At 42.4% G+C, this 25901-nt stretch overlaps 8 protein-coding genes and 1 long non-coding RNA gene across 10 annotated transcripts; 3 read left to right on the top strand and 6 right to left on the bottom strand.

The window, feature by feature from the left end:
• Positions 1 to 35: 35 nt before the first annotated feature.
• LOC135333449 (membrane-associated tyrosine- and threonine-specific cdc2-inhibitory kinase-like) lies at positions 36 to 3062 on the bottom strand. Its single transcript, XM_064528420.1, has 10 exons — positions 2632 to 3062; positions 2088 to 2394; positions 1883 to 1958; positions 1604 to 1818; positions 1298 to 1404; positions 1023 to 1238; positions 691 to 862; positions 477 to 584; positions 243 to 411; positions 36 to 186 (listed from the first exon to the last, which is right to left on the bottom strand). The coding sequence occupies exons 1-10, from the start codon at positions 2861 to 2863 to the stop codon at positions 163 to 165; spliced, it is 1626 nt and encodes a 541-aa protein (XP_064384490.1). The 5' UTR covers positions 2864 to 3062; the 3' UTR covers positions 36 to 162.
• A 60-nt stretch (positions 3063 to 3122) lies between these two features.
• Positions 3123 to 4684, top strand: LOC135333454 (SPRY domain-containing protein 3-like). Its single transcript, XM_064528424.1, has one exon. The coding sequence runs from the start codon at positions 3245 to 3247 to the stop codon at positions 4565 to 4567; it is 1323 nt and encodes a 440-aa protein (XP_064384494.1). The 5' UTR covers positions 3123 to 3244; the 3' UTR covers positions 4568 to 4684.
• Positions 4685 to 5028: 344 nt separating this feature from the next.
• Positions 5029 to 6210, bottom strand: LOC135333458 (membrane progestin receptor gamma-like). Its single transcript, XM_064528428.1, has one exon. It carries the CDS (start codon positions 6151 to 6153, stop codon positions 5113 to 5115), a length of 1041 nt encoding a protein of 346 aa, XP_064384498.1. The 5' UTR covers positions 6154 to 6210; the 3' UTR covers positions 5029 to 5112.
• Positions 6211 to 6219: 9 nt separating this feature from the next.
• On the top strand, positions 6220 to 7204 carry LOC135333470 (protein Hikeshi-like). The gene is made up of 2 exons (XM_064528440.1): positions 6220 to 6359; positions 6526 to 7204. The coding sequence occupies exons 1-2, from the start codon at positions 6264 to 6266 to the stop codon at positions 7105 to 7107; spliced, it is 678 nt and encodes a 225-aa protein (XP_064384510.1). The 5' UTR covers positions 6220 to 6263; the 3' UTR covers positions 7108 to 7204.
• Positions 7156 to 10273, bottom strand: LOC135333406 (uncharacterized). The gene has a single exon (XM_064528364.1). It carries the CDS (start codon positions 10060 to 10062, stop codon positions 7324 to 7326), a length of 2739 nt encoding a protein of 912 aa, XP_064384434.1. The 5' UTR covers positions 10063 to 10273; the 3' UTR covers positions 7156 to 7323.
• Positions 10274 to 10551: 278 nt separating this feature from the next.
• Positions 10552 to 13668, bottom strand: LOC135333446 (uncharacterized). Its single transcript, XM_064528417.1, has 5 exons — positions 12578 to 13668; positions 12212 to 12382; positions 11928 to 12011; positions 11235 to 11416; positions 10552 to 10967 (listed from the first exon to the last, which is right to left on the bottom strand). Exons 1-5 carry the CDS (start codon positions 13586 to 13588, stop codon positions 10655 to 10657), a joined length of 1761 nt encoding a protein of 586 aa, XP_064384487.1. The 5' UTR covers positions 13589 to 13668; the 3' UTR covers positions 10552 to 10654.
• A 60-nt stretch (positions 13669 to 13728) lies between these two features.
• Positions 13729 to 16396, bottom strand: LOC135333433 (gamma-aminobutyric acid type B receptor subunit 1-like). Its single transcript, XM_064528406.1, has one exon. The coding sequence runs from the start codon at positions 15913 to 15915 to the stop codon at positions 13744 to 13746; it is 2172 nt and encodes a 723-aa protein (XP_064384476.1). The 5' UTR covers positions 15916 to 16396; the 3' UTR covers positions 13729 to 13743.
• Positions 16397 to 18968: 2572 nt separating this feature from the next.
• LOC135333434 (uncharacterized) lies at positions 18969 to 21177 on the bottom strand. Its single transcript, XM_064528407.1, has one exon. The coding sequence runs from the start codon at positions 21152 to 21154 to the stop codon at positions 19016 to 19018; it is 2139 nt and encodes a 712-aa protein (XP_064384477.1). The 5' UTR covers positions 21155 to 21177; the 3' UTR covers positions 18969 to 19015.
• Positions 21178 to 24543: 3366 nt separating this feature from the next.
• Positions 24544 to 25860, top strand: LOC135333483 (uncharacterized). Of its 2 annotated transcripts, none has more exons than XR_010393929.1 (4): positions 24544 to 24690; positions 24804 to 24907; positions 25103 to 25169; positions 25551 to 25860. It is a non-coding gene; the product is annotated as an uncharacterized LOC135333483 (long non-coding RNA). The 2 variants fall into 2 exon arrangements; XR_010393930.1 differs by having other exon boundaries at positions 24548 to 24690; positions 24798 to 24907.
• Positions 25861 to 25901: the final 41 nt, after the last annotated feature.

Raw genomic sequence — 25901 nt, 5'->3', positions numbered from 1 at the left:
TACGGAGTTAATGGTATGCAAACAGGACGTGATACTACTTGATATACGGAATCCATGGAATGTAAGCAGGAAGAAGTGCAAAATGTGTAGTATTCGCAAATCACAAAACAGAATAATGTAAAAAATTTTGGAAATCACAGAAACACATAAAATAAAGAAGACTTAATCTCCAGAGTCTAAAAATGCCTGCATGGGAAGAAAATAAAATAAACAATGGTAACAATAGAATTAAACGAACAAACCTCCATAAGATTTTTTGGCTCTATTCCAAGTTTACTGCTCCTACTTGAGTTGAGACTTTCTGATAGCGATTCATTGAGCATTGACTTGGAGCGAGGTGTTCGATTGAAACTGCTGTCTTGAGATGAAGAGAATAAGCCGCTCTGATTCAAACTGACGCGAGGGAATGGACTGTGAGGGCGACAATTGTAAGTTGATTAATACTAGAGTGATAATGATAATGTTAAATGACTCACCTGTGCCTGGAGGTCTTGTTAGGTGACTGGTTGTCTGAGGAGTCACCGTAATCCAGGGGAATGGGGGGACCAGAATAGAGGGCACTGGGGTACCGTACAGGGCTGTTCCTAGAGGACAAAATAGTAATGTCAATAATTATAGCATGGCAAATAAAATCTCCCCCAAAAAGGTACACTAAATTGGATAACTCGTACATACACTACAGAGACTCACTGTATCCAGGATGTATTGAACTTAGAAGCCTCTCGATCACCTGAGCTCTGAGGCCCCTCATCATCAGAGAAGGAGTCGTTGTTGAGTTGTCTCTGTCTATGGTGTCTGTTAGTAGCTACTGGGGTCACAACCATGAGAGGCGTGGCTGAGGAGGGCTTAGATGACCTGGTACCTGTAAAACAGTCATGAAAATACAGCGAAGTAAAGAACAACCAAGCGCAAACAATACACAGTCATAAGATAAGAGAAGCATAATAAATTTATAATTCAGCTCTCTAAAACTTTTCTGGGTGGCAATCGGGTAATTATTATTATAACACATAAGTACTTACCCGAGAAGATAGCCAATATTAGAGTGACTAAGGCCAAGACTCCTCTCACAACAGACATTACACCAGTAGTCACCACTCTGCAGACACAGGTCAGGTTGGTTCTCAGTGCCTCCCAACGCACAGATCTCTCCGCCAGTACTTGGTCTACACTCGGCCTCTCCGCTGGGTCCGGATGCATCATACGTGATAACAGGTCCACAAGAGTAGGGGAGAGGTCTGCAAGAAGGCACAAAGAGTAAAACAGTTGAACATTCGATGCATTTTTTGGGGGGTACCTTTGATGAAGTCTTGGGGTAGCTGTGATCGTCTCAGTAGTTGCCAGTTGGGACCATCTGTTGGCAGCTCAAGATCACATGCCAGTTCCAAAACACTGATACCAAGGCTACAGGAGGAAACAAACGCTCTTAATACACTGGGGAACACATTATCATGCCAGATGATGGAGCCATTTTAATCGTAGTCTGATTCAGCAGAAATGATTATCATGCTAGGTCATTGCCTGAGTCAGTGCAGACATGTCACTGGGAATAATCATGGTTCTAAATGCAGAAATGTTAAGCACAGGAACAAAATAAACACACCTGAACACATCTGCAGGTTTGCCAAACCCTTCCCTCAAGAGCTCTGGTGCCATGTACTTGGAGTCCCCCTCCATAGCTGGTAGGTCCCCATGATCCATGGTCACACACAATCCAAAGTCTCCCAGCTTACAAGTGGAGCCATCACCTCCTAGAAAGATGTTGGCCGGCTTGATGTCAAAGTGGCATAAGTTGTTGTCATGGAGGTGCTTCAAGCCCTGTGTGTGAAGGGGGGGGGGGTATATCAAAACGCAGCACATACTAATATTTGCATTTGCTCACTCTCAGCAGGTCCACTAATATGGCCCACACCCTTCTCTCAGGCACACGGCCACGATGGTCAGCATACTCAGACAAGCTGGAGGGAAACCAATAAATATAATATTTTATGCTACAGTAAGAAACTTCACAAGTGTTGTAACAATAGGAGGATGTAAACAAACATACCAACTAAAGAATCCTACACACAAAATCAGGAGACACTCACCTCTCAGAGCACAGCTCAGTCTGTATGTACAAACAGTCCCTCTCCTCCCATGCCTTGTGGAACCGCACACAGTTTCGCTGAGGTGGCAAGTTCTCATGTTTCTCAACCTCCCTCAGTTTCTGACGTCTGTCCCATTGACCTCTGAACCTCTGACGAGACTTCTTCACAGCATAGAGCTTTCCATCCTCATGAGATCGTACTTTGAACACTTCACCAAACGATCCTTGTCCAAGTTTATCCAGTACCTCAAAACATTGTTCGAAATAGGAGACAGACAAATGGGAATTGTAGTAGGGACTGGAGAGCTCTGTGTGTGTGTGTGTGTGTGTGTGTGTGTGTGTGTGTACGTGTGTGTGTGTGTGTGTGTACGTGTGTGTGTGTGTGTGTGTGTGTGTGTGTGTGTGTGTGTGTGTACGTGTGTGTGTGTGTGTGTGTGTGTGTGTGTGTGTGTGTGTGTGTGTGTGTGTGTGTGTGTGTGTGTGTGTGCATTTAAAGAAGCTAGTTTCATGCTGTTCTTGAGCACACACAGCAAGAGTTTTCTCACCTGTACTCTTTCTTTCAGACTTGAAACTAACAAGTAGTGGTCCCTTCTGCTGTTTCGGAGTGAAGAGTCTTGAGACAGGAGGACAGGACTTTGCAGGGGAGGTAGGGAGGTATCGTGCTCTCAACGGGGTCCTCTTCCTCTGGCTAAATGGTGTGTCTGGTAGCACAAAAGGAACAGGTTGTGGACTGCTGGAAAATGACATTTCTTGGATTCCTCTCTGGTGTAGTTCCATTTAGTGCACTCCTTCAGATTGTGGCCAAATCTTTACTTTTTTTCTCTTCAATCAGACTTTTCTTTTAGCAGCTTATATTAGCAGCTGAAGTAAAAATAAGCTTCGCAACGACGGTACTTTACTTTCTTGTCGAGTTGCAACGAGCAAAATCTTGCACCATCTTTTTCGCGCCTTTTTCTAGGACGGTCTTAACCAATCAGAATCAGACGTAATGCTAGGGTCAAAGGTCAGGAAACAATGACATAATTATTTCCAAAACTGTTGGTAGGTCAAAGGTCAAGCATATCCCAACCCCCTATAAAAGATAAGTAAAGTTGACTGGAAGCAGCCGGCCCAAAGAAGCGACAGTCAAAGGCTTTGCAAGCTACCAACTGGAGGAGAATGGAACAAGGAACAAAGCTTCACACAAAGGGACGCTTTAACATTGGCAGAAACGCTGAAGTCGATGGAAATCTCTTCAAATTCCGTGGTGAAGGTGGCAGAGTGGGCGTGGTCCGTATTGTAGAGCCCTTGACTCCGATGTTGAATTATTTCGAGTATGAAATTGTTTGTAAAGGATCCAAGTGTGCCATTGGTGTGGGAGTTGGAGATCTGTCGTACCCTCTGGAGAGAATGCCTGGCTGGAATCGGAATGGGATCGGATATCACGCCGACGACGGACGCCTGTTCCACGAGAACGGGTATGGAAAAGGTTTTGGACCCACTTGTACGGAGGGCGATCGAATGGGTTGTGGAGTCGACTACAATGCTGATGTTGGTGACGGTTACGTGGATGTTTTTTTCACAAAGAATGGGAAACGAGTTGGAGACTCTATGAGAATGAAACGGCCTGTATACGGCTTGTATCCATTGATTGGCCTCCATAGCCAAAACGAAGTGGTTCGCTACCTTGGCCACTGGCAGAAGAACCCCGACAGTCTACTAGAGCCGATGGTACAAGACCACTCCCCCTCAAGCACCTGGCTGAGATCTAATGGTGTCAAATTTGTGGATGATGGCTGCACTATTGAGTACACGGGAGACGGACTGAGCAATCAAGATGTGGGGATCGCACAAGCTAACTTTCGAATTGACAAGCAAAACCATTATTTTGAAATGGACGTTTTGAGCTCTGGCAAGAAAGGCTGGTTGGCGCTCGGGCTAGCCATCCCTACCTACCCTCTACACAGACACCCCGGGTGGAACAAAGGTTCGATTGGCTACCATGCCGATAACGGACACATGTACAAAGAGAGAGGACATGGAGAGCCGTTTGGGCCGACTTGTACAGACGGTGACACTATGGGCTGTGGAGTTATCTTCTCAAATTCCGATTCCGATGATGTGTACCCTGACAGGCCGTTATCTCCAGACTCGGACTCGGACATTGAGGATCCGGACATGGTACGACTCGACCAAGCATACGATGATATGCTTGACTATAATAGCGACGAAGAAGATTATTGTTCCGACGATGACGAATTTCTTTTCGGAGGTCATGGAAGAATACCTGCCATAAGGGGTAGAGCTAACTTGCTAGCACAAGCCAAGAGTGTCAATGAGAGCAAGCTCAAAGGAACTAAGTGCACTGTCTATTTCACTAAGAATGGAGAGGTGATCGGAGAGACTGATTTCTACCTGCCTCCCGAGGGACTGTATCCCGTCGTGGCCATGATGACTCCTGGAGAGAAAGTCAAAGTGAACTTGAAACCAATAACTGGTTGATTGTGTGTGTTCTTGGGTTTTTATCATCACATTGTGTGTTAGATTTTTATGTGATTGTTATTGTGCAATGCTGTCCATAAGAACACTCACGAATAATTAATCAGTTTTTGTTTAATACTCCGTACAAATGTAGTCTAGAAATAGTTATAGCTACATTGTATATGACTAGAGTATGAGAATGAATACCATATAATTATGTGCATGTGCTGGTCCTATCCCTGAAATGGTAGGTGGGCGTTGGCTTTGATCTCCACGAAAACCAACGCCCACCTATATATACCATCTTCACAGGACTGGTTACATTTAAAGTATGGTGTGTTCAAAACTGCAATGGAAATCCTCTCTCATTTTGAGATAGAGACCAGAATTGAACCCACGACTAAATTATATAAGACCTCTCTCTTTTGCCTACTACCACAAAGCCATAGAGTCATCACACCAATCCCACCCCATTTTATAACTTCAATATGAATTATGAAAACAAACATAATAAAAATATAAAAATTGAAACCAACCGTACAATTATTTTACCTACAAAATAGTCCCTACTTAGTCTTGCTATAATGTTGTTTCTCGTCATACACCAGCACACCCCTCACAATTAGCACACCCACAACACTCGCTATTACAATTCCCACCACTTCAGCGAACATGAACGGGAGAAGAGTGTTGTAGATATTCGGAGTAGCTCCCTCAACAACGGATAGAGCATCTTTCCTCAACTGAGCGTCCAATGGAAACATGTACATCTGTGTGCACGTTTGCACGACAGCTACAACGTGGAACAGTTGGTGACTCTGAAAATAAATATCGAATCTTCCCGGAGCAAACCGCTCGGGGATTTTGCTGACAAAAAAGAATGCAATTGTAAATGTTAAAAAGAATCCTGATACATGAAGATGCAGTGTTTCTGTGACACATTCGTTTCCTGTGAGTAGACACACAAATAAACGTTGAATAAATGGAGCTACTGCAGTCGCATACGGGAACACAAAAGAGAAAGCTCGAATCAAGTATCGAAAATTTCTCCAATAAAATCGTGTAAGTCCACACATCAGAGTTGCACTGATTGCTATGGCAACATCCAGCGACAACACCAGACCTTGATACTTAAACAGCGGACTGCCTATCGATTGTTCATAAAAGAATCCGCTTATTGCACCGCCCAAAGCATACAAAGCAATGCCCAGATAATCCAATGTAAAACAAACTGATCTCACAGTGAATGAGATATTCGAGAGAAGATGAGCCATACTGCTGAACAGTACGTAAGAGCAAGCTCCAGCCCAGAAACAGAGTAGAGGGTAATAGTAGGGATCAGTGAAGTCAATACGATACTTTGCCAACCAGGCTAACCACGCCACCCAGGCAAGTAAGGGGAGGAAATGGGTCCAGAAGTTACCGACATCGTTATGTAGTACAAACGCATATCGAATGGACCCGAGTACTGATGTCCCAGGTTGTCGATACCCTGTGATAATGTACGGCTCTATTTGCATTGAAGGGACCTGATCTCTGTGCAGCAGAATGGAGTCTTTGCTGCTGCCCGGTGTCTTGCTTGCTTTGGCCTTCATGGTTGATTTCATACAGCTAGCTCTAGCTTGTAATTTGCTTGTACTTGCGGTTGTTTACTACAAGCTACCGGATGTGAAAGTGTTAATTGGGTAAAACCTTCGTCTCAAAATGTTCATACCGGATGTGGCTGAGGCATAGATTGGCTGAGGCTAGGACAAGTGCTTTCTTGGGATACGTCACCAACAACATGTTTGGGGTATTGGCCTCTGGAAGATTGGTAAGTCAAGCAGGTATCATATTCTGATTGCACATTCTTTAATAACACACATGCACATACGCTCTCACACATCGCTCTCACACATCACACACACACACGTACACACACACACACACACACACACACACACACATACACGTACACGTACACACGCACACACACTCAGGTTAACACCAACGTACAGCAAGCTGACGAGAACACGTTCGTGCTCACGCTAGACCATGCAGAGAGTGTCAACCACATTGTCGTGTTTTTAACTGGTCAAGTACCATTCAGTGATGGATTTGGAGGCTCTATACACATTGGATGGCCTGGCCCCGATGGAAGCGTCTCTTGGCAACTACTTGGGTATATCTCCAATGACAAACCCAGTGCAATATTCAAGATAGCAAGACTGAAACCCACGGACACCACACCGCTAAACCCGTTTGGCCAGTCGATGGGAGCACTGTCTACTAGTATGCTTGCCACACAAGCACTCATTGGGATATCAGTAGAACCACTAACAGAAATATCACAAAAGACCCCTTCTGCTAATACGGAGGCTTCCACCGTGTCTCAATTTGCAGAGTTTAGTCAAAAAATGCTCGAGAGCTTGTTCAATTATGCGACATCATTTGCTGTTGACCCCAAGCAAAGTATGCTGAACCCAGCGGAGACTTACATACCCGCCTCTGCACTGCAACAGTGGTATGGGAACTTTCAGAGGAGATTGCAAATGGATCCAAAGTTTTGGAAATCTTTGTAAAAGTTATAATTTGCTTGTCATTATTTTTACTGAATGTTGTTCAAAATGTTGTTGAATATAATAATTATTGCTGAAACTAATTGAAAATTGAAAATGATTACTGTTAACATAATAATAATATATACGTACATGAGACCAAGCTAGGCATGACCACACATACATGTATAGCTAGCTATGTGGCGGTGGTAGCTAGCTATAATTGTCTTTTGTTATACTTCACAAACAGTTATTTGCACATTTTGCCCTAGGGGGACACACAGGGTCAAGGTCGTTAATCGCTATAGTCTCGTCTTGAGATTTGGAGAATGAATATCTATAAAGCATTGAATCAGTGGTGGTCATGACATCATCAGTAGTTTGCACATTTGCCCTAGGGGAACACACAGGGTCAAGGTCGTTAATCGCTATAGCATCGTCTTGAGATTTGGAGTATGAATATTTATAAAGCATTGAATCAGTGGTGGTCATGACATCATCAGTAGTTTGCACATTTGCCCTAGGGGAACACACAGGGTCAAGGTCGTTAATCGCTATAGCATCGTCTTGAGATTTGGAGTATGAATATTTATAAAGCATTGAATCAGTGGTGGTCATGACATCATCCGTAGTGAGTGCATCATCAGTGTTGCTGTTAGCATTGTCTTTGTTGTGGGCACACATTCCATTTGTTATCTTAAGGCAGCAAGGAGAGCGATACTTCTTTAAATGGGCTTGATAGTAGTCCCCTAGCACAGGCAGAGATGGCGGTAGATACAGGAACAGGAGGCAAACCACAAGACTGGCTCCAGTGATCCCCACCACAGGCCCTAGCGACGGGTTAGTAGACGAACCAATCACTTGAAATTCGTAATATAGAATCCAAACTCCCGTATTAATAAAGGAGAAGAAACAAACAATTATGATGGAGTTAGTCTTGAACTGTTGAATTGTCACCTTCTTGAAACTGAGCAACGAAAACGCAACAGCCAGTACAGTTATGAGAATAGGGATAATTTGAGATACTAGTATCCACTGGGGAAGTCGGTAGTGGCAAATAGCACGCTGAGTAACTGTATCTCCTTGGGTACTAACACATACTCGAGATTCGTCTGGTCGATAAACCAAACTGACAACAAAGTAACAGATAAAATACACACTTGTTGTCACTATGATGAAGCCAAGTAGAAAACCATCACGGATCAACATACCAGGATGCATGTAATGGACAAAGATGCGATAGATACGAAACGAGATAGCCGTCAAAGAAGCAAACACAAGAACAGAACCAGTACTGATGGCCACCACGGTGAAATGTAGTAGAAAACAGTGAGAGATGTAAGGAATCAAACCCAGAGTGTCCCCCACAATGTAGATGATAGTGGCAGTGGATTGGACGTAGGTACCAACATATGCAAAGTGGTATAACTTGGGGTTGGTGGCTTTGATGGACGGATGGTTAGTGTTCAAGGTACTCACAACGTGTATCGCAAATATCGTTAGTGTCACAAAAAGGACCAAGCAAATCAGTAGGGCACCCTTGACCGGGTCAGACACAAGCACTTCGATAAAGTTCCATTTGATGTATTCAACTCCCCCCTTTTCGTGTTCAAAATTACTTATATTCCCAGTGGAGCTGTCGTAGTAATCATGTCGTTGAAAAGTTCCATTCATAAACTGGCGAATATCTACCAAACGCTTCACAAAACCATTACTCCCGATCGCAAACTTGCCAGAGACTCCATTGAATTCAAGCCGTTCAAGTTCCTTCCTCATAATAGCTGTAGCATTTGAATGTCCTGGTCGATACTCTGAGAGCTCTAAACCAATTTTTGCCATCAGTTCATTTCTGGAATTATTCAGAGCTAGAGCGAGTGCCCAAGTGGAGTCAAAGTAGACCGACGCCCACACACTTGGCAGGACTTCATCATCACTGGTGTTATTGTTATTGAATTCTTTTACTTGTTGATTGTACAATGCTTCAAATTCAGTATAAGTCATACCAGTAGCCGTGGTAACGTTGGGGTTAGACGGAGTAAAACGATACTCGAGAAATACAGAGCCATGTAAATGATCGGAAATTTGTTTAGCCGTGCAATTGATAGTTTGATTCTCGTAAAGAAATGAAGTGTCTTTAATGATAGACTGTGGAGTACGGTTGACGATGACAAATTGAAAATTTGGGTACACCACGTCCTGAAATCTTTCGGTAAAGGTAAACAAGCAGATGAGTTCACTGATAACATCAGCGCTCGCCAGAAACAGTGCGATCCGGCTGACTGACTTGCACTGACGGGGAAGGCTAAAATCAGGAGGATAGCGGAGATTTCCATCAAACAAACTGATGAAGTGGTACTGAGTTGTACTGTTGGTGCACTCCAACTGTGTTCGAATAGACGTATAAAAGTTCCTCGACAAATCATGAAATACGAATACATTTACCCATTCTCCACTTTTGGCAACTGCCTCGATCGCTTCGACATACACTTCAGCAGAGTCAATAGCACTGTAAGAGTTTGGATAGATTGTACGATCACCCAATTCTTCTGAACCGGCCAGACTCAGAGACAACACTTCCAACGCAGGTTGTGCTATCTGCCTGCCCAGGAACAGGGTTGACTCCGAACACCCCGGACCCACCACACCGTGAACATTCAACTCGTTGTAGATAATATGCTCAAACAAAGATATTACCAAAGTGTTGACTAAATCGCAGCCACAGTCTCCCTGTATTAGCTCCACTGTGTACCCAGGCAGTATGTCAGTTCTGTTGTTGATTGCTTCCACTGCTAACTGTGAGGCTAAGTACACAGCTGGCCCTTCATCAAAGGCTGGTTGAGGCTGTCCAGTCCTGGGGATGGGGTAGGGGAGTAGTGAGAGCAGTCTCAATGGCTGCTCAGTCTGAACGGTGGGAATCAACACCATCAGAGAGAGTATCAGAGTCAAACAGCATTTACAGACTTGCAATATATAAATCATTTTCTTGGTATCTTGTTCCACCTAGTTAAGTTACTATAATACCTGGAGTAGATATTGCTACACTAACCACTTATAATTATAAGTAGAGATGTAACTACAATTTGTTCTGATGAGAGCTATCTACATATATCTATTGTTTTGTTGTACTTGCTTATTTATAGTTAGGTATGTAATTAGCTGACATGGTAACTTAGTGCGGTTACAATGTTATTCATTATGACCAAACATACATGTACATTAGTCACAGGTCACAAGATATACTGTAAGTACATCTAAAGTACACGAGTCGATGATCGATTGCATGCATGATCATGAGGATGAAATATGCAGCACTAACCACCACCTTATATCACCAACTAATTATATTCATGACCGTGAGACTTAATTAAGCGTACAATTTTTTGACATTTCCAGGAATACAGTAGATCCCAACATTCTGAGGTAGTTACACTTGCCAACAGTTCAACCATATCCTAACTTGTTACCCACTAAACAACGAGCAATAATTATGAATGATACGCATGAATGAGGATGAAAGAGCATGCCAAACTGATACCCTAGGAATAGCTGCTAGCTACACTGTTACATTGTCTCAAGTTTTGTCCAGTTTCCGTTTCTTCCTATTCGGTGTAGTAATAGGTACTACAATCACCTCATCAGTGGGCGTGGCATCAAGGGATTCCCCCTTAATGGGTGTGGCACTCTTGCTCTTCTTCTTCTTCTTTCCTGTCGTGAGAGCGCCCGGGGTAAAGTGTCCAACTAGTCCACCCATTGTAGCATCATTACAGTCCAGGGACGAGGGGCAGATGTTCCTGTTGAGGCAGTCCCCGCAATGAGGGCGTTGAGGGGAGCATATGGTTTGGCCGAAACCCACCATCATTAGGTTGAGGTTGCTCCATTCTGACCTGTGTGGGGGGGTGTGTGCGTGGGGGTGTGTGTGTGTGTGTGTGTGAGGGGGGTGGGGACAAAAGAATAGCTAGCTACACAGTACGTACACAGCTAGCTACTGACAGCAGCAAGCAGCTTGTATAGTGGGCCTTGTAGTGGTCAAGAAGCCATTTGCTCAAAGCAACAACAAAGCAAAGTAGTGATGGGATACTAGAAGCCTTTAATGTGTATGGTTTCACCGACCACAGGGCCAGGGGGGACCCAGCACACACACACACACTCACATGGGTAGCCATTTCTCCAGGGATATTCTAGTGGCCTCAGGTGTTGGGGTTTGTTTGGTCATCCAGCCCAGTCTGTGAGAGATTCGATGAACGTGTGTATCCACGGCAATACCAGTCACTTGGCCCCAGGCAAAGTCCATCACCAAGTTAGCCATCTTAGGGCCCACTCCTGGCAGTGACATCTGGGGTCAAAGTGTATATTAGATATCATATAGCGGGTATATTTCGAGGGTATAAACTTTCACATAATAGCAGCCTTTTTGCAGCATGCACGCACGCAATATTAATTTCGTGGGTATAAATATTTGCGGTATAATTATACTTAATCAGCGAAAACCACAAACATTTATACCCTCAAAATATACCCGCTATAAGGTGATAGACCTTTCAAAGAGCTACTAAATGCATCTTTTAGCTTTAGAATTAGACCTTTCCAACACAAGTTATGGCCTCTCAAAGATATAACTACAAAAACAGGCCTGATATAGAAAAAAACACCCACTTATAGCCCACGCTTTTTTTCAGAAAATGAAAGATTTGGACACGAAATAATTTACTGATTTAAGCACACCATATTGCAGCTACTAAATACATATTTATTTTTGAAATCGGACATTCCTAACATGTTCAAAACAGACCCATTCCCTGCCCTCGCTAAATTGATCAAAAATCCTCAGATTTTGAGCAACTCACTAGATCCTTCAAGGTGTTAGGGATGTCTCCATTGTATTTGCTGGCTAGCATCTCAGTGGTCCTCTTGATGTAGTCGGACTTCTTCTGCACAAATGAGAAACATTTCGTTATTATACAATAATTGTACGTGTTCGACTTTACTAGCAATACAGTTAATTAGAACACATGATGGGATGCTTCCTAGCAGCATACACAGTTGTTCCTAAATGGAAGGTGCATTCTGTAGCTCTGCTCAGGTTAAGATTCAGACACAGTTAGAATGGCAAAGCTACATTTTTGCTCACATGCCAAAACCCGACTACATTGATCATCTTTGCGATGTCCTCTGTGGGGGTGGTGAGGATGTTGTCGACAGTGAGGCCGTGCTTCTTGAGGTTGGTCATGGCTTTCCCAGTAATCTGGTCCTTGGTCTGACTTGATAGCATTAGAGACACCAGCACCTGGTAGCGTCGTACCTGTGTGGGTGTGTGTGGGGTGGGTGGAGGGTGTGTGTGTGGTGTGTATGGAGGGAGGGTGGGGTGGGGTGTGGGTGAGGTGGAGTGTGTGTGTGTGGGAGGGGGGTGTTATATTTTAGCTAAGGATAATCTGTCATAGTGGGTGAATCAGAATGTATACTCAGTGTGTGGGTGGAGGGTATGTAATGCACTCACACGAGGAGCCACATCCTTCTGTGCTAACATGAAGCAGCCATGTGTGTCCACTGGAGCCGTCCTCTCTGACCTCATCTGACAGATGTTCTGATACTGTACCCTCCAGAGCGGAGGCTCCCAGCTTTCCTCCTTCTCTGTCTTAACAGTCGCATCCCCAGGCTCCGTCTTGACTCTAGCAATGGTGTGGATGCCAGACTGCTCTTGTGTGGTAGCCAGTCCAGGCTCCCTCTTGACTCTAGCAATGGTGTGGATGCCAGACTGCTCTTGTGTGGTAGCCAGTCCAGGCTCCGTCTTAACTCTAGCAATGGTGTGGATGCCAGACTGCTCTTGTGTGGTAGCCAGTCCAGGCTCCGTCTTGACTCTAGCAATGGTGTGGATGCCAGACTGCTCTTGTGTGGTAGCCAGTCCAGGCTCCCTTTTGACTCTAGCAATGGTGTGGATGCCAGACTGCTCCTGTGTGGTAGCTAGTCCAGGCTCTTGTTTTATAGTAACTGTGGGGAATTGTTCCATTCCAGGCTCTGTCTTGATTCCATACTGTGTGGACGGTGGACATTCGTAGGACATTCCTGGTTCTGTTTTGATACGATTTTGGAGTGGGTGTGAAGAGTGTGGGCGTGTCAGATGTGAGTCGTGTGGGTGGTGATTGACGGAGTTACTATAAGTTGGGGGATAACTGAAAGCGCCATTGGCAACCATATCCGAGAGCTTGGATGATATTACGTAACCGGCATCAAAATTAAAGTCCTCCAAATCGTCGAGACCTCCTCCACCGCCCATCGTGTGATCGGCCGCACCACTGCCATGAAAGTAGGGGGACTGTATAACTGTCTGAGAGTGGGTCTCTGGTGTCAGCGGTGACTCTGCGTTGATTGTTGGGGTATGGGTATTGGTAGAGGCATGTGGTTGGATCTCAGTTCCCGGGAGATGGGTCGGCTGTACTGCTGGTGCTGAGGAAGCTTGTAGACGGCCCGAGCGTAGTCCATGCATCAGTAGACGGGGTAGACTTGACATCAATAATATAGCTAGCTAGCTATAGCTAGCTGTGGTCAGTCTTCTTGACCTTTGTGTATTTACCGGTCCACGTGGGTGGGTGTGTCAGGGCGTGGCAAATTAATTGAAAGACCTTTCACAAAAAAAGAGAAAAATTGACATTAAATTAATATGGCTTATAATAACACACCACTTGAATAATTGTTTGCTCTCTTTTTTGCTTTGAACACTTCTGCAATTGGTGGCAATAAGATAAACAGAATACATAATAAGAAGAAGCAATTCGCAAGAATACACATGACCACAACGTCTCCATGTATGTCTGCATTGGTGATCCACAAGATTAAATACAAAGGCAAAAGCACAGAGGTAGCAACAATCATAAGATAGCTGGCAAACTTAAATCGAGTGGTTGTAAAATTTCGATTCAGTTTTATATTCTTAGTTAGGCAACTGAGCCCAAGCAATGTTGATGCTTGAATAAACTTGTACACCCACATTAGCAACAACAACACGGGAGAGTTTTGTTTACACATTGTAGACATGATGACCTTTCCTTCAGTGCTAATCCTACCAGTATTAGTGCGCGTGATGAAGGTTGGGGTCAGTGTAGTTCCCAGTATAGCGATGGTCAGGTCCACAGCAATCTGCACTGCAATGATGAGGCACAGTGCACTGTTCGATATGCAGCACCCTGGATTTCTGAAGTGTGTGAATATCCTATACAATCTCCATATGTGAGCAATGAGTGGTGCAAATATGAGAGTGATACCAATCGGGAACAACCAAAAATTGAAAATCTCACAGAATTCAACTTTGCCCTTCAGCATGACTATTGTTTTCAACGGCCATAGAAATAATATTAAAGTAGTCACAAGTACGTAGCAACCAATGAAAATGCAGTGACTCAGCTTGGGATTAGATGCTCGAATACTTGTATGCTTTCTGTAAACCACTGTTAGGATGTGAAGAGTAATGATAATGAATAACTGCACGACTGTTGCTAAGGTAAGCAGCACGGCCACTTCAACTCGTACGCTTTCAAGTTGTGTTCCTTTTGAGGTATTGATAAGCTCTGAGTTGTTGATGAGTGTGAGGGATCCACCGGAAAAGTATCCAATCAGTTTCACTGTTTCATTAGAAATTTGATTGATATCAACTCTTCGTTTATTGTAGCCTGTAGAACTATCAAAACTGATAAAGCCTGAGATACCTTTAAATGTTTTCTCTGCAAGATTTGAAGTAACTAATGACGTTAAGTGCTCGTTACCACGTGTACTGTTGTCATGGAGAGGTAAACTTAAATTAGATGCAAATGCTAAGGCCCATATTGAATCGTATACAAGTGAAACGTGGCTAAAGTTGTTATTACGTGTTTTTCGAATCTCTTTTAAATCCTCATCATCACCACATGCATCTGTATCTGTTTTGAAAGCTGTGTCAACATTGAAAGTTACAAATAGCAACTTGTCCAAAACATCACCAACAAAACACCCATCGGAGAGAAGCAACTGTTCATATTCCAACCCCATAACAATCCATTGGAACGCTGGGTACACCATTTTGTTCTTGACAGCTTCACGAAGTATTTCACACACTAGAGGTCCCCCAGCCAATATGATCACAACTCTGCTCCTCAGGGGATCCAAACGTACAAACCCTTCTCTCACTCTTTCAGAAGTAAACATGCTTGTATCAAGTTGTTCAATAGCTTCCTGAAATGATTTGTTTTCATCTTCATAAAGGAGTAAAGTATACCAGTTTTGTGTATCAACTAATGATGTGACACTATCAATTAGGAGAATTATTGAACCGAGTATTCCAAACGAGTTAGCATACATATCCCTGTTATGAAATGTCGATAACATAGATAGATGGATCTGTGGAATAGACATTTCTTGTCTATTGACAAGAGAGGAGAGAATTCGAACAGAATCTGAACAAAGTGGACCCACCATGCCTGCAATGAGGTCTTCTCTAGGCCTAGGGTAGACAACATTCTGCACATAGCTAACAATAGCTCTATCAGTGAAGAGGCAACCAGAATCACCTTGTATCAGAGAGAGCTTGTATCCGGGTAGCAGATCATGTCTGTTGTTGATGTGGTTCACAGCGATCAGAGCAGCACGAGTCAACATTGCCGTTTGTTGATCCCATCTTGTACTGTTCTCTTGCCAGTTTTGGAAGAAAGTGGCTATATACAATGGAGCCAGTAACACCGAACCGCACTGAAAAGCTAACACAAGGCATCCCAGCTCAAGATTAAGCAGCTGCATTACTTTTGTTTTACGTACACATTCTTCCCGAGTGTGAAACGCATGCGCAAAGTTGTCATTGTTAATTTGCATAGGTAAAGATCATTAACTTGTCAGTGAAGATTGATTGACATACGACTAGCCTCGAGACCAGGCCGTATTTTAATCGGCCTGGGTTCGAGGCTAAGATACGACAGGAAGGATGTCCGAACTTTCACTTATTATGACCTTTTAATTAATGACATTCCAGGCCAAATTGCTTTGATATCAAGCATTCAAGAGCTTCCACAACTGAAGATGTGAGATGCTTCTTCAGAGATATGGTGGGCACATTTTACACTTCACACCGTCAAGTAAAATTGGAGGAAAGTTCTCCCAAACGAACGGATCCCTCGTTGCCATCAATTATTACTGTTTTTGTCGTAACTTAGCTAGGTCTGGACTCACCGCTAAGTTACCAACTCAGTACTGGTTTACAGTTGACAGTTTAATAGAGACTAAAAACATTGAGAACACACGTACATAAATAGTACACATAGAACAGGAAGTAAACTAAACCACAACAGTTTTATCAAATGCCTTTATTTGATGTACATGCGAATATATACTACAATGTGCCAGTTGATCATTCTCCCTCACAAGTTACTGCAATATAACTGACCACAACTATTTATAATTTGGACATTGATAATCATATTCATGGCTAACAGCTATTCATACGTGTATAATTATATGATGCATGTTATTGCTGCACTTGGTCGAATTTCAATAGAAATGTACAACAAAAGATGAACATGAGCGGTGAACAATGCTATTAGAACATGATTGTTTATAGTCGTGCGAGTGTTACAATTATAAATTACATCAACAATTAAATTAATGCAGTCATTGGAAAATCGATCAACGCAAAATTAGGTTAGGCGACAACAGTACTTAATTCAACATTAATTTGATGACCATACACCTTTCGTTGTTACGTTAGCAAAAAAAACCCTGGGCCCATACGGTATATACCAGTCACTGACATATTTGACCCACTTGAATTTTACAACAGTAATGTCATTCCTTATGAGGGCATCGTACACAGCATCCCGTGCTTCCTTCACTACGTATCCAAAGGAACCGTCTACAACGCAATTGCATTTGGAGTCGCAGGATTGTCAGCTTCTATACATATATAGGTACAGGGACACCTTCGTCAATAAGTACACTTGCTTTTCAGAGTACTTCTGGATATAGTTTTTCCTATAACATCCGATCACCTTGAAAGGTATGTTGTGTGACTGTTTCACACTCTGCTTCTGAATAGTCCGGGGTTCCGTTGGCCGAAAACAAACAGCAATTCCGATATTTGTGGCAAACTAACCGCATGCGGTTGCCGCAAGATCGTTGATAGTGACGTTCACTGGATAACAGCGGTGCCTATCGCAGAGCATGGTTTCATGCTACACAAGGGAGCCTTCAGAGATGCTCTTTGCCTCAGGTACGGCTGGCGGCCTCAGAACCTACCCTCTCACTGTGTCTGTGGACTTCACTTCACAGTAGAGCATGCACTCAGCTGCTCTAGGGGAGGATTTCCAACAATAAGACATAATGAAATACGCAACATCACAGCAAATCTTATGAGCGAAGTATGTCCAGATGTGGGTATTGAACCAACCTTACAGCCTGTGACAGAAGAGCAGTTCCAACTTAGGACAACCAACCGCGAGGATGGGGCTCGCCTTGATGTTGTGGCCCAGAGCTTCTGGAGCAACGATAGACAGGGTGCATTTTTTGATGTCAGGGTCTTCAACCCGTACGCACCTACCTATCGCCGCTCCACCATGGCCCAGAGCTACAGAAGAAACGAGATGGAGAAGAAGAGAGCTTATGAACAGCGTGTAAGAGAAGTCGAACATGGATCGTTTACGCCTCTGGTTTTCTCTGCTGCTGGAGGTATGGGTCCGGCTGCAGATATTGTCTACAAGAAACTAGCTTCAATGCTGGCAGAGAAACAGGACAAAACATACAGCACAACTCTGAATTGGATGAGGTGTAGGCTAAATTTCTCCCTCATAAGATCAGAGATTATGTGCATCAGAGGCTCTAGGAAGTCATTCACCACCACCACACCATGGAAGGCCTTAGACACTGGCACTATTGACCTAGCAACTCAAGAAGGCCGGGTGCTATCGGTCTGAAACATGTGTTTTCACCCAGGAACTTTATAAAATTATGTCACATGTTTTTGTTGTTTTTTCTTGGTTTGTTTTTTTGTTTTGTCTTTTGTCTTTTGTCTTCTCACTTGCAATAAGTATTATTATCATGAAAAAAAAAAAAAAAAAAAAAAAGAAAACTCTACGTATCACATGCAGTATAGTGACGTCACGAAAACCGCAGCCACTTAGAATCTTATCTAATATGCTGACTGTGCAACACAATTCTCTACACGGAGTTTGACCGCAACAGTGACGGCTTGCGAGTCTAGTCACTCTTGGGACCATGCAGCTTGGCCGGAATAGCGAGGTGGCTGCCAGCTCAGGAAATAGCCGCGGCTTAAAAACGACCTTACCTCGAATCTAATGACTACTTTTGCGGTTCTTGTCTCGAGGATAATGTAGGATAATGAATCATTTTGTTCTCTATTTAAGTGTAATTCAATTTTATTTGCTAAACCACACCCAAAACGTCATATCCGGCCGTAATACACGTATAAAATTACCCTGTTTGGGCCAGCACTGGCCGGTAAACAGTAAACGGAATAGCGAGTGGCCGTACTTCAGGGTGAATTTTGTGCAGTAAACATATAGCTAGCATTCCGTGCCAAGCCAAATGGCCGGTATATCGAGGTGGCCGTACTTCAGAGAGCCGGAATAGCGAGAGTCTACTGTATTGCTTTTCGTGTTTGCTGACTCAGCAGTAACCTCTATTGTACTTCTGCTAGTCTCATATTTCAGCCGCCCTTTAAAAATTGGGCGGCTTAATCGCAGATCCATATCATAGAGGGGGACTGCTTTATGAGACAATGTTTCTGCACAGTTTCTAATTCTGTAGCTGAATCTTGTCGACAACTGAACTAGTTGTGTTGGTGTCTGTGATGGTTACTGGACCTAATCCTATCAGCACATAATAGCCATACTAGCTAGATCCAGTAGTGTTCTACTGCTTGACAATAAAAACACACAAAAAATTGACATTAAATTAATATGGCTTATAATAACACAGCACTTGAATAATTGTTTGCTCTCTTTTTTGCTTTGAACACTTCTGAAATTGGTGGCAATAAGATAAACAGAATACATAATAAGAAGAAGCAATTCGCAAGAATACACATGACCACAACGTCTCCATGTATGTCTGCATTGGTGATCCACAAGATTAAAAACAGAGGAACGAGCACAGATCCAGCTAATATTATAAGATAACTGGCAAACTTAAATCGACTGGTTGTAAAATTTCGATTCAGTTTTATATTCTTAGTTAGGCAACTGAGCCCAAGCAATGTTGACGCTTGAATAAACTTGTACACCCACATTAGCAACCACAACACGTAAGAGTTTTGGTAATTACACATTGCAGACATGATAACCTTTCCTTCAGTGCTAATCCTACCAGTATTAATGCGTGTAAGGAAGGTTGGGGTCAGTGTAGTTCCCAGTATAGCGATAGTCAGGTCCACAGCAATCTGCACTGCAATGATGAGGCACAGTGCACTGTTCGATATGCAGCACCCTGGATTTCTGAAGTGTGTGAATATCCTATACAATCTCCATATGTGAGCAATGAGTGGTGCAAATATGAGAGTGACACCAATCGGGAGCAACCACAAATTGAAAATCAGACATAGTTCAGCTTTGCCCTTCAGCATGGCTATTGTTTTGTATGGCCATAGAAATATCATTAAAGTAGTCACAAGTACGTAGCAACCAATGAAAATAGAGTGACTCAGTTTGGGATTAGATGCTCGAATACTTGTATGCTTTCTGTAAACCACTGTTAGGATGTGAAGAGTAATGATAATGAATAACTGCACGACTGTTACTAAGGTAAGCAGCACGGCCACTTCAACTCGTACGCTTTCAAATTGTGTTCCTTTTGATGTATTGATAAGCTCTGAGTTGTTGATGAGTGTGAGGGATCCACCGGAAAAGTATCCAATTAGTTTCACTGTTTCATTAGAAATTTGATTGATATCAACTCTTCGTTTATTGTAGCCTGTAGAACTATTAAAACTGATATTGCCTGAGAGACCATTAAATGTTATCTCTGCAAGATTTGAAGTAACTAATGACGTTAAGTGCTCGTTACCACGTGTACTGTTGTCATGGAGAGGTAAACTTGAATTAAATGCAAATACTAAGGCCCATATTGAATCGTATACAAGTGAAACGTGGCTAAAGTTGTTACGTGTTTTCTGAATCTCTTTTAAATCCTCATCAGTATCACATACATCTGTATCTGTTTTGAAAGCTGTGTCAACATTGAAAGTTACAAATAGCAGCTTGTCTAAAACATCACCAACAAAACACCCATCGGAGAGAAGCAACTGCTCATATTCCAACCCCATAACAATCCATTGGAACGCTGGGTACACCATTTTGTTCTTGACAGCTTCACGAAGTATTTCACACACTAGAGGTCCCCCAGCCAATATGATCACAACTCTGCTCCTCAGGGGATCCAAACGTACAAACCCTTCTCTCACTCTTTCAGAAGTAAACATGCTTGTATCAAGTTGTTCAATGGCTTCCTGAAATGATTTGTTTTCATCTTCATAAAGGAGTAAAGTACACCAGTTTTGTGTATCAACTAATGATGTGACACTATCAATTAGGTGAATTATTGAACCGAGAATTCCAAACGAGTTAGCATACATATCCCTGTTATGAAATGTCGATAACATAGATAGATGGATCTGTGGAATAGACATTTCTTGTCTATTGACAAGAGAGGAGAGAATTCGAACAGAATCTGAACAAAGTGGACCCACCATGCCTGCAATGAGGTCTCTAGGGTAGACAACATTCTGCACATAGCTAACAATAGCTCTATCAGTGAAGAGGCAACCAGAATCACCTTGTATCAGAGAGAGCTTGTATCCGGGTAGCAAATCATGTCTGTTGTTGATGTGGTTCACAGCGATCAGAGCAGCACGAGTCAACATTGCCGTTTGTTGATCCCATCTTGTACTGTTCTCTTGCCAGTTTTGGAAGAAAGTGGCTATATACAATGGAGCCAGTAACACCGAACCGCACTGAAAAGCTAACACAAGGCATCCCAGCTCAAGATTAAGCAGCTGCATTACTTTTGTTGTATACACAAGTGTGAAACGCATGCGCAAAGTTGTCATTGTTAATTTGTATAGGTACAGGGTTTTGCAGAGTTCTTGCAACATGAACTTTTAACCAGTCTGCGCATGCGTAGAGATCTGCCACCGCATGTGATCAGTAAAAATGGATTCTAAAGTGAAGTCCAGGACTTGTATCACTATGTAGCTAGCTGAGGCAAGCAGTAAAATCAAAAGTGGGCAGCCCAGAAGTCTATCTTGGGATGGTGTTGTCACTGTCATTGGTCCTACAAGGCTGAAACACTGCCATTCGATTGAAGTCTTTATAAGGATACGGCCAACTTAAAATGTGTACAAAAGAAGGCCGCAAGATATATTACATGTCCGACTACAAAACTAGGGTATTAAAGCTTCCTCTTCTACCAAGTTCCTATTGGTTCGAACTCATGCATGGATGTATTGTTTTGACCACGATGTCAATCCCACTACAGTGAACTCTGCTACATTCTACAACATCCACGAGTTAGAGCTGGCACCACTGGTTGCAAGCTCGAAGTTTAATGCACCAGGCTATGGCGACCTCTGCAAATTTTAACTCCTGCTGATGTCATGCTGCACTCACAAGATCAATTAATTTGGGGTTCAGACACTTCCACGCTGGAGTACTCTGGCTCACCAATTACATCGTAATATCATTTCTATACACATCACCCTCCACTGTTATAATTATGTGAAAAGAGAGTTTTGAGGCTGCCTTACTCATTTCCACACACACATGCACTGACCAGAGATAGAGTTATCTCTGCACTGACCCTTAGCTAATAGTCTGCGGTGAGATCAAAGGCAGATCTCTGCGCATGTGCAGACCGATTAAAAGTTCATGTTGCAGAGACTCTGCAAAACCCTGTACTGTATCAAACTAAAAAAACATTTGCAATGTGAACGTTGCTAGGATTGCCAGGAAAAGAAAAGCGCGAAAAAGCGAAGAAACAAGAAATTCGGCGAGTGCATAACTCCAATCCGTTACAACTTCATTCACATGTACTGTTTCAATTTTTTTTCGTTTTGTGCTTTTCCTGGCCAATCTTTCAGTAAATTTTTATCATATAATTATAGTGAATTTTTTGCAAGCTATATAATGTTTGTGATGTTTTCCCTTACAGTGTTTTTCGTTTTGTGCTTTTCCTGGCCAATCCTTCAGTAAATTTTTATCATATAATTATAGTGAATTTTTTGCAAGCTATATAATGTTTGTGATGTTTTCCCTTACAGTGTTAAGCAAACATGCAAGTGTTGGATGTGTGGGTGGATGATTGTGAATTCAGTTATTTGGGGTTCATTTTTTACCCAACTTGTATTTTGATTCTAAAATCATTATCAACAGTAGGCCACTCGACTGTACATGTTCATGGCGTTGTAACGGATTGGAGTTATGCACTAGCCGAATTTCTTGTTTCTTCGCTTTTTCGCGCTTTTCTTTTCCTGGCAATCCTAGCAACGTTCACATTGCAAATGTTTTTTTAGTTTGATTCCCTTTCTTTTTCAGTACAGCAGTATTTTTATACTCTTCAATAATGAAATGTGAAATGCCTAAGAGGAATGTCAAGAAGCAAGAGAAGTTCAAGAAGAGAAGAGAAGACAGACCATGCAGACTGAACCAATAATTATGCCTCGAGGCGTAGCCGCACGAGGGATACGGTAAAGCTGACTGTGTGTGTGTCTGTCTGTGTGTGTGTGTATTCCAGCTATAACTGCTCAACGGTTGCAATGCGACGAAAGCTAACAGCTTCTATAGGCTTCTAGCCACGTTCTCTTGGATTTTGATTCGTGGATTAGCAAACTAAAGCTTCTTTCTCGAGTTATGGCTAGTTTGACTCACATTGAAGGCTGTTGCAGTCTCTTCAGAATATTTCATAGCATCATCTGTCCGCACAAACTTTCTATTCAACATATGAGTTAGCCTTGCACTAAAGCGCTAGCTTTTTGTTAGCTACAATACTCAGAAAATATCTGTTAAAACAGCTAGCTAGCATGATCTCTTTGGACACACCCTTTAATTATTCCTGTGGATGTAATGCGCATGCGTGCTCATTCCCCATGTGTAAGACTCCAAGATCCAGATCCAGATCCTCCTGGCAGAATCATTATTGTCTTGAAGGCCTGGTAAGCCACAAAACACACTACCATATAACAATAATATTATAGATAACAATAATTATGCATGTACACAGGTCTTTTCTTCTTAGATATTATATATTATGCTGAACTACAAATCAATTTTCTTCTTTCTTGAGGTCCACATAATACAACAATAGATGCATGTAAATAAGTCTTTTCTTCTCAGTGACTTTATATAGATAAGCTAACTTTATATAAAATTCATTATAGAAACTAATATAACTTTTCAGCGAAAGCAAAAACATGGCGAGAGGCATTAGCACAGCGCCAGCTTGAACACTAGTTCTTATTACAGTGTTCATTTATCTATGCATGTTAAGTACTAGAGTGTATACTTCAAAGTGCAAAAGCATGGAGGCCTATGGTAGATCTAGCCAGTAGCATACCTGAGTTGAGAATGGAGAGAAGTTGGAGAAAAGGACTAGGGACTGTTTGTGTATACATGTACCGATCAATGTCACAGCCGGTTAACCAACCACGCCCATCTCCTAAGTCAATTAAAGATGGCGGAATTGCGTAGGTAAGAAAAGTGGAGCCTGAGAGGTCATCTGCCTCTTGGAAGCGGACGCAATTCTGAGAAAAACGCCCATGGTCCGGGTTCTAGTCGACTAGAGGCTGCATCTAGAATCTTCTGAACGTGTCTGTACAAGGAGGAAATGCTTTCCAAGAATGTTACTTACTTACTTACTTACTTACTTACTTACTTACTAACTTACTTAGTCAGTCAGACGAAACGCGGTGAAATATGAAAATAGTGCAATTTTTCAAATATCAATAGTAATGCATGAGAATATTCATTGACTATAATTTCACACATTTAGACAGATAAAAGGCTAACTAAGCTATCTGTCAACTCAGTTTCTTGCTGTGGCCCTTCCCTGCAGAAATAGAGCAGTCTAAACACGAGTCAAAATGTGTGCAATAATTGAAAACACACACAACTGCACTGTCAATCCTATGTACAACCTACTGGTTGTACTAATCTCCTTTTTCTTAGTCTCTTCCTTCTTTCTTTCTTTGTTCCTCCAATTCGTCCCGTATTTTATCTTATTGAACTACAGTGACAAAGAACAGAAAAAGGAGAGGCTGCGAAGGAGGCTAGCAAAAAGACGCCCTTGACAGTATAATGCACATTCTTTACATTCTTACGGTCTTCTTTTGATACGCCTTCTTCCGCGCTCTCACGAGATAGTAGACATTAAAACAAAAAATGGCTGTCAAAAGTTTATTTTCAAGAAGTGTTCTCAACCTCAGAAGAAGCCTACTGGGGTCCACAGGAGCTTTGGTTCGAGACTGAAGATACCAAGCAGGTCTTTGTTGATAGAATTGACAGTGCTAAGCGTTTAATTTTCTTGCTGCCAGAGGTTCATTGGCCTTGGAAAACATGAAGATTTGGCAAACTGATGTTGTTGTTGAAGAAGGTAAATAGTCTAGTCTATAGTATAAAAGTAAGTAGTATATAGTATACAGTAATGTGACTTTATCAACCTACGAGTGCTTTTTAACATTAACATTTCATTTTACATAGATAAAGTAACGAAGTGAAGTGTTGAAAGTCTGTAGGGCCAGGGAACACCTAGTGGGTTCGGGTATCGTCCAAGCACCTCCTGAAGAACGGAAATTGCTTGTACTACTATTGTAAGTTTTAAATATCGCACAAACAGCAGCTGGGTGTTGTGGCTGTGGTGAAGGGTGGGGGACTAGTGACAAAATGGACGGGTGTCTTTTCTGATCAATTACTAGTGGGTCATCATGCTCATAGCCACCATGACATTTGTATAATAACCTTCATACATGGAGTCATTATTATTAATAACGTTCATCTTTTCTCAGGTCGCTTTGAAGGACTACCCTCGCTTGTTGACAGTCTTCCTGGCATCAACCTATGTATATAGAAAATGTAAGTCTTACTACTGTATCAAGCAATAATTATATCGTTACCTCTCTGGCCTCTTTTCTGGAGGAAGACTCACTGCTAGGGGTTGGTAGTTCTATTATTCATTCCCACATTATTCCACATCCCATGTACTCGCAACTTTCATCAGGCCTACAAATGTTTATACTACTGACTCGACTGACCTGTATTTCCAAAACCTGCCTATTATTCTCACTAATGTTCCCATGATACCAGCATAATTCTTCCCCAAAATTATGCCAGCACTACCAACCCCTACCCGGGAGAGCTCTCACTTGTTTGCACCCCACTCTACAACTCTAAATGATTGCAAACATTTGTTTGATATACTGACATTAATTTATGCTGATATAAATTCTTTTTCAGAATCAATTTCGCCAACTTTCTACAATGCACAATGGCGTAGTCTCAAGTCTCAATGCCGTCTATTTATATGCAAGAAAGCAAGGAAAACTCTTTGGAAGAGTTCACTGGAGTAATGCTCACTGTAGCTAACCTGGAGCAGTATAGACATAGCCTTTTACTGTACCTACAGACCTACCTCTAAGCATTATTTGTTTGTCAACCATAATCATAAATTTTTATTTTTGTCTTTTTGATTCTGGTAAAGAAGAAACCCCACCAGGAATGTATTCCCCTCCCTTCTGTGTATTTTTTTTAGTGTTCACGGTGTGTATGAATGGGTTCTGAGCGCTTTTGCGCAAGAGAAAAAAACAG

This window comes from Halichondria panicea, chromosome 3 (genome assembly GCF_963675165.1).
Source record: "Halichondria panicea chromosome 3, odHalPani1.1, whole genome shotgun sequence".
In the NCBI taxonomy this organism is placed as follows: domain Eukaryota; kingdom Metazoa; phylum Porifera; class Demospongiae; order Suberitida; family Halichondriidae; genus Halichondria; species Halichondria panicea.
The sequence above is the reverse complement of the archived record's forward strand: the minus strand, read 5'-3'. Positions and strand labels throughout refer to the sequence as shown.

Coding starts and splice junctions, on each gene's coding strand:
- LOC135333449 (XM_064528420.1), bottom strand. CDS start 2,863: ATGGAACTACACCAGAGAGGAATCCAAGAAATGTCATTTTCCAGCAGT. Junction 1,959..2,087: donor ACTGAGCTGTGCTCTGAGAG/GTGAGTGTCTCC, acceptor GTTTCCCTCCAG/CTTGTCTGAGTATGCTGACC. Junction 1,819..1,882: donor TATTAGTGGACCTGCTGAGA/GTGAGCAAATGC, acceptor CTTCACACACAG/GGCTTGAAGCACCTCCATGA.
- LOC135333454 (XM_064528424.1), top strand. CDS start 3,245: ATGGAACAAGGAACAAAGCTTCACACAAAGGGACGCTTTAACATTGGC.
- LOC135333458 (XM_064528428.1), bottom strand. CDS start 6,153: ATGAAATCAACCATGAAGGCCAAAGCAAGCAAGACACCGGGCAGCAGC.
- LOC135333470 (XM_064528440.1), top strand. CDS start 6,264: ATGTGGCTGAGGCATAGATTGGCTGAGGCTAGGACAAGTGCTTTCTTG. Junction 6,360..6,525: donor TATTGGCCTCTGGAAGATTG/GTAAGTCAAGCA, acceptor ACACACACTCAG/GTTAACACCAACGTACAGCA.
- LOC135333406 (XM_064528364.1), bottom strand. CDS start 10,062: ATGATTTATATATTGCAAGTCTGTAAATGCTGTTTGACTCTGATACTC.
- LOC135333446 (XM_064528417.1), bottom strand. CDS start 13,588: ATGTCAAGTCTACCCCGTCTACTGATGCATGGACTACGCTCGGGCCGT. Junction 12,383..12,577: donor AGAAGGATGTGGCTCCTCGT/GTGAGTGCATTA, acceptor ACACCCACACAG/GTACGACGCTACCAGGTGCT. Junction 11,417..11,927: donor CTAACACCTTGAAGGATCTA/GTGAGTTGCTCA, acceptor CTTTGACCCCAG/ATGTCACTGCCAGGAGTGGG.
- LOC135333433 (XM_064528406.1), bottom strand. CDS start 15,915: ATGCAAATTAACAATGACAACTTTGCGCATGCGTTTCACACTCGGGAA.
- LOC135333434 (XM_064528407.1), bottom strand. CDS start 21,154: ATGACAACTTTGCGCATGCGTTTCACACTTGTGTATACAACAAAAGTA.